We start from the raw sequence: 11399 nt of genomic DNA, 5'->3' as shown, positions 1-11399 counted from the left end.
GTAAACACTTGTCTATGTACATACACATCAGGAGAAGCGGGGAATGACGGCTGCTTTCTCTCGGCCAGGAGCACACATACCAAATCAGGAGAGAAGGCTGGGTGATGCTCCAGCTGATTCGGTGCAGCGCGGTGTCCCGCTCCCGCCCCCGGCCCCGCTCCCGGCCCCCGGCGGCGCGGCGCGGCGCGGCGGGTGACTCGGCGGTGTATTTCAGCGGCGGCGGCGGCTTGGCAAGGCTCGGGGCTCCTCCCCCCGTGTGGTGGTACCCTCTCACTTGATCAAATCCTTGAACGTGAACAGTTTCACTGAAAAGCACTTTTGAAAAAAAAAATTATCCAGCAACAGTAAGGAACAGAATCCAACTACCGGGGAGAGTTTTTTTCCTTTTCCCCCCCTTCTTTCCTTTTTTTTTTTTTTTTTTTTCCTGGTCATCGTCTCAGAGGCTGAGAAAGAGTCAAGAGAAAAGCGAAGAAGAGAAAGAAGAAGAGCCAGAGAAAGAGGCGCCTTTTGCAAATAATAAATATTATAATTAGAATCCGGCCCCTTTCTTCCTAAAAAAAAAAAAAAAAAAAAGCCCTAAACGCAGCGCCTCATCCCCCCTCCCTCTGCAAGCCCCCCGACTCGCTCCGCAAAGGCATGGAGAAGGGGACCAACTGCTTTCCGACCTGCCACACCATTTTTCTCGCCTGGACATGGTTCTTACTTCTCTCTTGGTGTTGCACCGGCGCCGAAATAACTTGCAGATCCTGCTCATCTCCATCGCCCTCCTGGCCGTCCTCCTCGTCTCGCCTTAGGCAGGAGCAGCGACCGCCGCCGCCGCCGCGAGGATTACGGAGCTGGCCGGGCGGCCGAGCGCGGGGCTCGCTCGGGGCGGCGGCCGCCGCGGAGCCGGTGCCGGGCGCGGAGCCGGGGGGCCAAGCGGGGCCGCGGGGAGCGGCGCTCCGCGCGGCGGGGGCGGGAGGCGGCGCGCCCGGGAGCCGGGGCCCGGCGGCGCCGCGGACCCGCCGGAGCACCGAGGGGCGCCGGGCGCTGCCGGCCGGCGGCGTCCGGGGAGTGCCCGCGGCCGAGGGGCAGCGCGGCGGCCGCGCTCAGCCCCGCGCGCCCCCGGAGGATGGGAGAGCGGCGCGGCCGCGAGGGGCCGAGGAGCCGAGGCTGAGCAGCACCACCTTCGCGCTCACCGGGGATGCGGCGCACAACCAAGCCATGGTGCACTGGTCCGGACACAACAGCAGCGTGAGTACCGCCCCGCACACCCGAGCCGACCCCACCCGGTCCGGTCCGGCGGCGCTTGGCGGGGAGGGAGCCGGGACAGCTGCGGGACGGGGCTGCGGGGAGGAGAGGGGTGCTGGGCGGGCACCGTGCCCTTATGGCCAGCGGGAGTGGGGCACGGAGCTATGTCCGCAGGAGAAAAGTTTTCCTGGGGAAAGGTGAAGGCGAGTGGGAGCACGGTTCTGCCCCCGCCCCCGGAGGCAGTGCCGCGATCCCGGGCAGCGCCCCGGAGGGCCGGGCTGGCCCCAGCGCTCTGCTCTGCGCTCCCGCGTGTCCCGTGTGCCGCTGCCCTGGGGACCCCCACTCTCAGTCTCCCTGTATGTAATAAACACCGTGGCACGCTTCGCTGCCTCACTGCCTGGCATGTGTGATGCACAGGGCTGGTGGAAAAGCCCTCCAGTGCCCCGCTGTGAGTGCTGGAGGCAAGAGAGATCCCATTAATTTATTAAGGGGTGGAAAGCCCCGCAGCACGTCAAGGAGCTTTGAGGGGAGGCACGTAGTGCGAGCAGAGTGGAAAGTTTGTAAAAAAATCCGTGTCATCTCGGGCCTTTTCCCCGAAGTCAATAATAACGAGTCTCGGAGGTGTCCCTGGAAGCCTGTGGGACTGTGTGTGTGCGTGTGTGGAGGGCACGTCCCAAAAGCCCACACGTTGTGCCATGATAGTGCAGGACCCTCCCTCACGCCCGCTCTGCAACGCCCGGCAGGTGGCTGTGGACAAAACTTGAAGTTTCTTTTGACTTGGTATCAGAAATACCATTCCTACTCTCATGTAGTGTGGGAACAGATGTAATTTAAAGGACTCTGGGAAACCTTTATGTCTGATGACAATATTCCCATTATTCTGATTATTATAGCTTGTCACTGCCTTGAAAATGCCTCTCTTATTGTTTTGCCACTATTGGAAATGAATATAAAGCAATTAACAGCATAAAGCAGATTGGTTGCATTTTCAGATACATTCTTCATGGAACTTACTAGCCATGAAAAAGCAAATTGTCTACCTACTTATCTATCTGTGTCTTTATCTGTGCATCAGCTATAGGTTCTAATGTGCAATTCAACTAATTTTTTACTTGATTTTTTTTGTCTATTTATTGCTACTTAGGCAATAATTCTGACAGCAATGTAGATGTTACTTTGATTTAACCAATTTTTAAAGGCAGTTGTGTTTGCCAGACATGAATTTCACTCTCATTAAAGATGAAAGCAAACATTGAAGAGAAAACAGCTGTATGGACTACACTTGTCTCTAGGACTATTTATTTTTAACATAACATGCCACGTACTGAAGAAAACAACCTATATGCCCTCTCTTGTTTCATTTTGATGCTGAATCAAGGGGCGTTGAGTAAAAGAAGCTTAAATGCCTCCCCCATGCCTTCCCAGCATGGATTTCCAATAATTTTGAGTATTTCTGCTTAAAGTAGCAATGAAAACTCATTCTGTAGGCATTTGCAGGGGAAAGAAAGGTTATTTTTTTTTCTAAAGCACAGCTCAGAAAGTGATTTTCACAAAATTCACTCTCCTCAGTTTCTTTCACAGAAACATGCTATTTAAATAACTAGATTCCTTCTTCTTTAAGTGACTGAGAAGGGTAATGAAAGAAAATATCTTGATTGTTCATGGCATGCCATTAGGATTTTTCACCTCAGGATACCATGCATTGAAAGCTTCCAACTCAAAAGCACAAGCTAAAGCAAAAGACTGGTGTTTATTGCCAGGGTGGCGTTTGTAGGAAGGGGAAGCAAGAGTGAAAATAAATTCTAATGTTATCTTTTTGTGATTTTCCTAATATGAGGTCTAGCATTCTGAGTCTTTTTGTCTCCTGTCTTTTTCAGAAAACATACTGCATTTAGTAATTAATTGGATTTTTTTTAACTGTGTAGAGGGAAAGTTATATGCTTGAACCTGGGTTCTTTCATTAATTAACAGATAAGGCTGAATCCAATACCTGTTTTTCTGCTGCAGCTCAGTTTTAACCTAATTGTACTGTTGGTGTGTCCATGGCACAGGAACATGAAGCAATTTGCCCAAGGTCACTCAAGCAAACAGTTTGGCTTCTTTTGCCAGCCACATTGGTCCCCAGCCCCACATCACAAAGCATAAATTTTCTTAGGTCACAGGAGATGTAAAGCAGCAGGAAAGTGTGTTGGAAATGGACAATAGATATTAACTCATGTTATGATTATGTCAGTTGACCTGGTAGAGTAGGTAGGATGTGTCTGTGTGTTATTGTATTCAGGCTCCCAAAGCAGTAAAGAGGCAAACAGCTTGCTTTTACCAATTCTGTTACTTGAACAGACTTCAAAAGCTCAGTTTTTGTCACTTTTGTGTTATTAAAAACATGATCAGTCAAGTTTTGTGCATTAGTGGTAGGGTATTCCTGAAAACTGCATGGATTTGCAAAGAAGATCTGCAGACACTCCACAAAAGGGAGGTCTTTGCAGCTGCTGGACATCTTGTTACCTATAATGTTAAAACCCTCTGCTTCTTAATTATTTTTATTTTAAAAGCAAGTGTCTGTGAATCTCCTATCCCCCTTTTCTCACGCATCCCTGAAATCACAATTTCACTTACTAAAACATAATCCCTTCCAGGCAACAAACTTTTGTTTTCTGTATTGGCAGCTAGTGAGGTCAGGATTATGATAGAGGCAAAAAGCTGGTGAGATCAGGGAATTTGGGTTCTCTGCTTTGTCCTGCCCACAGGCTTTTTCTGTGACCTTAGGAAAGACAATTAACCTCTCTGGATCTCCTCTTCCATGTTAAACGAGGATAGTACTACTCAGCTACCACAAAGTGGTGGTGTGGAGCAGAATTCATTTCTGCTTTGTACAATACCTGAGGATCTTGAAGTGAAAATCGTTAAGAAAATACAAAAATGCTAGTCTGTGTAGAAGTGAGGTTTGTGTTCTCTATGTTCTTATGGAGGGCACTTGGTTTAATTCAGTTGGTCTGATATTGGAAAAAGCAGACTTCTATTTGGGCTTCAAGTATCAATCTGCCCTAATAGAAGCATTTATTGAGCAAGGTCATGAAGCTCTTGAGGGACCTTGGAGAGATCAGATAAAATGTTTTCTTGCCAAGGCTTTTCTAAAGAAAGGAGAATTTTTAGTGAAAAATACTGTTATTCCCAAAAGATCTGCAAACCATTCTTTTTCCAAAAGCATTCCTCTCTGAACACATATGCTGTGTACAAATTCAGTGAACAGTTTTGAGTCTAGACTTGTTTTCCCTCTCTAGATGTTTATGTTAGTGCATGAAATTTTTCCTTGTTCTGCTCATCAGATGCTCTCTCCAACCTCCTTGTGAAGATGATCTGATTCCTCATAGGATCTTTTCCTCCTTCCTCTCTCCCTGATTTCTAGGATAAGGATGTGCAAAAAAAGGTAGCAGCACCTTTAATGCTCTTACAGTTTTAAATCTCACTATCTCATTTCTTGATAGTAGGTTTTTCAAGAGATTCCAAGAAGCTACAGTGAATAAAAGACAGTTACTAGGATTGCTGTCCTGGTGTGATCACTGGTGGAATGGGAAATGGGAACTGTTTTTGTTACGTTTCAGAGCTGTCCCTCTGATGAAAGCAGCTGTTTATAGAAAGTACTTAATTTTGTTCATGCTTTTTCCGAGATGCAATTACCACAAATTCTGTGGCATTGTGGCTGGCATTGATTTTTTCCATATGAGAAGAAAAGATGCACATTTCTAGCTTTCTCTGGAAGGCATTTTCAATCCACTATCTGTGGAGATGCTGCAGCTATGATCACTGCATGCTTTAGCTATCCCATGTATATATGTTTTTGCCTTTTTTAGTAACCAGAGGGCAAACTCCACAAAATCATTGAATATTAAGGGTTGGAAGGAATCTTAAAGATGATCTAGTCCCAATCCCCATTGTCATGGACAGAGACATCTCCCAAATTCTAGCATAAATTCTCCCAAACTTCTGGAATAAAGATGAGAAATGCACTATAATGCCCCAGTAAGAGCAGGAGAGGGCATTTGTCTCAGGCATGTGTATATTGCAGGTTGCTGCAGCCAGACCAAGTTCCTCTATATCCTAGGGGCTGGATTTATCATACTACATGAAAAATGTCAGCAATGCAATTTTTTATCTCATTGTAGTACAACAGTGCAGAAGATAAACCAGTGGAAGTCTGGTGTGCTTCAATGATGCAGCTGCTGCTTGTGCAAACCATGCAGTTGCCTGGATGCTTACAACATGATCCAGGCCCTGAAAGCTGGGAAAGTCAGGATGAGAGCTGGTCAGACACTGGAGTCTGGTTTTGTCTTGGTAGCCATGCTGCACTGTTTTGTCCAGTTGGCCTGTGACTGTCATTTCTAGAGTTCATGTGGCTTCAAGATTCACTCCAATATGAGATGCCTTTGGGACAAGATAATAAAGAGGAGGCTAATAATGCTGCAGTAACTTACAGACATTGCAAGTAGAGTTAGAAGATGCAGCTTATCTTTTTGGTTGAAGAGGGATTAATATTTGTTAACAGCCTCAACATATGTCATCCTGGACATTAGGAAAAGTTTCTTCTCAAAGGAAGTGCTGCAGCAAGGTACCAGAAGGTTTTCGGGGATTTTCAGTACTCATGTAAAGATGATGATCTGTTGGGAACCACTCTGCTCTGGATGGATTTTCTTTACCTCCTACTACCACCTTTTCTTTGCCCTGTCAAGCTCTGGGGGCTGGCAGTGACAAGCAGGTTGTGCAAGTTCTCCCAGTGAAGCCTGTCTCTTCCGGGAATGATTCCTCTGAATGCTTTTGGCAGGGTTCTGGTGTGATCTGCTAATGTACTGGTGGTTGGATGCTGAGACATTATTCACTCCCATGGAGCATTACAAGCTGGGGAGGCCAATGGGATCACTCTGTGCCAGATAGTTTTTCATTAAGATGCCTTGCAATGCGGTGTGTGATGGGCACTATTTGCAATTCCAAATAAACTGCTATGCTTGGAAGGGAGGAAGGGAAATCTTTAGGCAGGCAAAGCTGTATTTAGTTGTCAGCCCCGGGCAACTGCTCCAAAAGTCCAGCTGGATTTCAGTCTAAAATGTTTACTCCTAGAATGCAAAAATGGGGAGAGAGCAACCACATAAATTGCGCTGCCTTTGGCAGATATTTTAATTTCTATTCTAGACTGTTTTGTTCTCAAATAGCTTTTGAGTATGCTATGGTCTTGTTGCCATTGAAGGTAGGCCAACTCTGGCAAAATGTCTTTATGCATCTCTGTTTTTCCTCTACCTTTATTAATGTAGCTTGCTACTAAAGTCCTTCTCCAGTACTTTGCCAATCCATTTTTAATTAATGTTTAAATAGAAGATTGGAAGTAAAAATGAAATCAACGTGGCAACTACTTTTGTGGTTGTGTTGAGTTAGTAGACCCGGGAGAAGGCATCTGGAAAATATTTTTTGTGTTGTTTCTCTCCAGACTGGTTTCATTGCAAAGTCAATTTGATGTTTGGACCTGGGTACTGTTTGTGGATCTCAGGAAACTGGCAGGTTCCCTGGGCCGTTTCCCTGTCTGGCACAGCAAACTATTGATGTTCTTGTAGTTCCAAGCTCAGTAACAGAACTGCTCCTGTCTGAGGTGCCTATCAGCAGCTTCTCTTCAGACCTCAGTACTCAGACTTTGCCATGATATCCTAGGACTTGTGGCTAAGCTTTCAAAGTGGATTAAATGCAAACAGAAACAGCTATGTGATTCTTTAATTACTTTTTTTATTATGGAAAACATTCATTCAATTAGACGATGAAGTCTTTTGAAAAGGGGTTTGAGCAGATAATTTACGTTAGGCAGGAGAGATTTTTCTCAAAAGGGAGGTGAGATGAAACAAATATTTTCTTGAAGGCAAGGCTGTAGGGAGATGAAACTTTCTGAGAGTTTCCAAATTTACAGCTGTGTTTGTAGTAGGGATTCTAGAAGACTTAGGAGACCAGTGTTGTCTAATGGGAAAAGCACAGGTTAAGGGCAAAGATCTTTGGTGTTACTTGCACTGAAGAATACTGGAATCCGGTCTTGCAAACAGTCAAGAATTGACTCAAGTCATACTTGTAGTATCATGCTCCTTGAGCTCTGTGGATGTCTGTGGGTAGAACAGAGAGTAGTACATGCTTACATCAGTCAGCACTCGCACACAATTCCAGATTCATTCCAGAATTGAGGGCCAGGCCTCATGGTTGGGGCTGCTTTGAGGACATTGCAGGGGACCTGTCAGTTGTGGAGTTAATGCTTGGGTTTGGTTGGGCTCTGGCCAAGGTTATCTTCCATTGAGAATCTGTGTTTGAAGGTGTCGAATCCAACCCGCCTCAGTTGAGACGGTAAATTAAATGACATGTTCCTTGTGAAGCACTGAATTCTAAAATTGCAGAAATTCCCCAAAGCAGGAAAGTATTTGTTTGGATCCTCAGTTTAAATTGATACAAGATAGATCTAGGCTATTTTACTGTATTGGAGAATTCAACCTGAAGGATCCTAAAACAGTGGAAAATAAGAGTGAGAAATGAATACAGAGGTGAGGAAAAATGGAACAGTACAACAAGGAGACCTGTGGGCCCTTCACGTTTTCTGAATTACAGCCACAGGATTGTGGGTAGAGGAATTTTTTCCTCTCTTGTGCACAGCCTTTCACTGTCTCTTGTTTGGCTGGGAGAGTTTGTTACTCTGTGGGAGTTTGACCCACACTGCAAGCCATGTTGGACACTGCTCTGGTGACATAGTTGGTGGAGCCCAGCAGGAATTTTAAGCTGGAATATCCCTTAGCTGAAATATACTTTGCTGCAGTTACGCCTTTGCATACAAGCTTCCTGGTTTGCTTAAACTCTGTGTAGGAATCCAAAGTAAACAATTTCCTAAAACCTAACTTCTCCTCATGTTCAGGCAGAGCTGCACCATTGTTGGTAATATTTTCTGCATGCAAAAAGGAGAGCATGGAAGTTTCCTTTCCTGCCTTTATGGGGTATTATGAGACTGAGGCAACTGAAGAAAATTTGCTGCATGTTTGTAAAATGTGTCTGTGTGGGTGTAAACATATTTGATAAATAATCTGCCATGGAAACTTTAGGGTCAGTTTCCAGCCTTCATAACCAGTGGAGTCGGAGCATGCAATAAAAGTAAGAAATGATGGATGCTGAGTGATCAGATCTCACTTTTGTTCCTCCCTGTCAGTGCTGAAGGAGACCTGATTGCTCTCCCACTGAAACGAGTGGCACAGCCCTGACACTGAGATTGTCACGGTGTTTTTTCCCCTTTTTATTCCAACATGCGACAAAATCGCCAGGCATGCAGCTCTGCAGGGCACCACAGGGCCTGCGTGCCCCAAATAGCATCGGTTTTAATTAGCCGGGCGTGCTGCGGATGGGCCCCCGGGCGCAGGCCGAGGGAAGGGCGCGGGCTGCCGGCCTGAGGGAAGCGAAGCCGGGCGCTAGAGGGAGCGTGGGCCTCTGAGAAAGGGAGCGAGCGCTGCCGGAGCCCGGACTGCGTGCTGGGAGGGCAGAGGCTGCTGAAATGTGGGTATGGACACCCGCTCGGAGTCACAGGCTCTGGGAAACTCCCGCTGCCTGGGATTCCCTCTGCCAGGGAGGGAAGAGAAGAGTCCTGCCAGGCACTCGGCCGTGGTGCAGCGTTCCGCCATCCCGTGCAGTGATGCTGGCTCCCTTTGCGCTGCCAGGCTTTTCCCTGGAAGAGGTTTTCCCTGTGCCAGGGTCTCTCATCTGCTCCGTCCCCTCCAGCCTGAATCGTGCCTGTACAACCTCCGGCATGGCCCTGCAGCTGCCGGCGCGCTGCTACTGTGGGCGAGGCTGTGTTCGCACCGTGCAGCCCGGGAAAGCAGCGCGGCCGCTCCTGGCTGCACCCTCCACCTCCTCCGCTCCCCTGCCCCGCTGTTGTCCCCCCGCTCGGGGCGCTGCTGACAGAGCCACCTCCCCGCCCATCTGCTCCCTCTCCGCGGGGGAGGGCAGGAGAGCTGGGCTCCTTCGCTTCTCTCCCTGTGCCTGATCCGCAGAGGACGCGCTTGCCCTTGCAGGTTCCTGCCACTTGGCACTCTAACTTTTTGACCAAGCTGAAGGGTGTTGCACAAATCTTAGGGTTTGTGTTCATCCTTTCTTTTCTTGTGGATGTGGAGGGATAGAAAGAATTGGAATTCTTACCAGGAAATATGGTTGCACATGGTTGCACTAGCTGATCTCTTTGGGACTAAAATGTATGTTTGGGATTTAATAAAAGCTAGGACTGAGCAGCTGGAAAAAAAAAAAAAAAAAAAAAAAGGTCAGTGATGGGCTGAAGAACTGGGATGCTGGAAGCAACTGCTTTGACACTGCATCAGTCTGTCACATGGGTACTGCTGGTACATCTTCAGTGGTGCTGGTGGTTGGCTCCTGAAATGGGTTGAGCCTCTCCTGGGGATTTGGTGGAGGACCCCAGTGAGGGGTTAATGGAGCAGAAGTCTTGGTACAGAGCTCCTGCTGACTTTCAGGGCAGAGAGAAACTTATGGGTTGAGTTCAGATGTGCATCCTTGGGCACTGGAGGAGAGCAGGCTGTGCAAGTTATATGATTCCAAGTTATCCCTCCAGTGGTAGCTTACACATAGCATGGTCTGTTGATCCAAAGCAGAAATGGTTTCTTTTTCAAGGCACCTAAACCACAGCTACAGCATCAGCACTGAGGAGTCCTTAATTTTCTTAATTAAGTGTTCATGTTGGTTTTTGCTGTCCTGCCTGGAAACTCCGTTCCTTTAATCAAAAGGCACAATTGCTGGTAGTGTAGCATTCTCAGTTTGCTTATACAGCATTTCTTTGTGGGCAGGTTCAATGTACCCGCCTTTCCCTTTAATTAATTTCAGATTATCTGCATTACTTGTTCCACCTCACATACTGCAAGTAACAAAGCCTGCCTTTCTCAGTTACACTGAGGTTTTGTTCTTATGGCTCTCAGCTTTCTCTGGCTTTTAAAAAAATTATTTATTTGTGCTTCCTGTAGTGCTCCTGGAAACAGGCAATAAACTGGTTTGGGGAGATGGAAAAATGACCCCCAGAAAGGGGAACTAGGCAGGTCTAACTCTGCAGAATGAGATCAAATGTTAGATGATAAAATATTGAATAATTTGAGAATGCTGTGTCTTCTGTAGAAGAGGAGATTCTCATTTTCTTTCCCAAAGACAAAGTTCAACAGTCATGAAAGTCACTGCCCAGTGAATGCTGTTCTCAGACAGGCTGGAATGAGCCAGAGTTCTCGTGTACTCATCCTGGAGGAGACAGGGTGAGAGGCCAGAGCTGATCCATCGAACCTGTCAGAACACAGGAGTGAGTCAATATATGTGTGAAAGTGTTCTGTTTCACACCTCATGGGGAAACACGTTGTCTAATGCTGCACATTTTTCCCTGAGAGAGTTTGCTGTAACATTTATTGCCTTGGTACCTAACAGGTTTAACAAAACCAAGCCTGCTGTTACCTGTGTTTGTCAAAATCACCTGCATGGGAACACCTCAAAGTAGAATGGGAGGGGACAGAGTGGATATTCCTGGGCTTTTTTACATCTTTTAAAGTCCCATTTTAATCACTATATTGTTTAAAAAAAATTGGTTTTGAAATGTAGGGGATGCTATGCCTACATTTATGTGTGAGTAAGGATATGTGACCTGATAACTACAGAATTTGTATGTAAGTATATAATGAGAAAAAACCTACATATCATGTAGCCAGGGATGATTTGGGGCCATAGTCTGATTTTTCCTGCTTTTCCTCTGTTCGCTCTCTATGCCCCCCACTGTAACTTGTGGGCTCTGATGCTATTATATGGTACTGCAGGTCCCTTCCTCCTCTTTCCTTTGCTGTGGCCTTTGCACAGTGGCAGTGGCTTGGACAGGCTTTGGTATGAGTGAGAGTGAAGGTTTCTCTGTGCCTGTCACAGCTGGGTTTGGAACCCTTAGTTACACATCAGGTTCCTTAGGCTGAGCATGGTTGTTGGTGTGCTGGATTTGGAAATTTGGAACTCTCCTAAAGCATGTGTCCTCCCTGGGTTCAGCTCTGCTCTGCTCTCATCTGCAGATGTCACTGATCAGGAGATGGGAGGAAATGGTGGTAAGGTAGAAAAGAGCTGGCAGTTAGTTGGACTCTGTCCTTTCA

The 11399-nt window shown here is 46.8% G+C and overlaps 1 protein-coding gene across 1 annotated transcript in view; it reads left to right on the top strand.

The window, feature by feature from the left end:
* The first annotated feature begins 447 nt into the window (after window positions 1–447).
* SORCS3 (sortilin related VPS10 domain containing receptor 3) overlaps window positions 448–11399 on the top strand; it is a 263805-nt gene continuing 252853 nt past the window's right edge. Inside the window, exon 1 of the mRNA XM_064716259.1 lies at window positions 448–1233. Within this exon, the coding sequence (XP_064572329.1) occupies window positions 637–1233 (597 nt within the window). The 5' untranslated portion in view covers window positions 448–636. The remainder of the gene's footprint in view (window positions 1234–11399) is intronic.

The sequence above is a fragment of the Zonotrichia leucophrys genome, chromosome 6 (assembly GCF_028769735.1).
Source record: "Zonotrichia leucophrys gambelii isolate GWCS_2022_RI chromosome 6, RI_Zleu_2.0, whole genome shotgun sequence".
Lineage (NCBI taxonomy): Eukaryota > Metazoa > Chordata > Aves > Passeriformes > Passerellidae > Zonotrichia > Zonotrichia leucophrys.
Note: the sequence above shows the minus strand (reverse complement) of the source record. Positions and strands in the feature narration are given on the sequence as shown.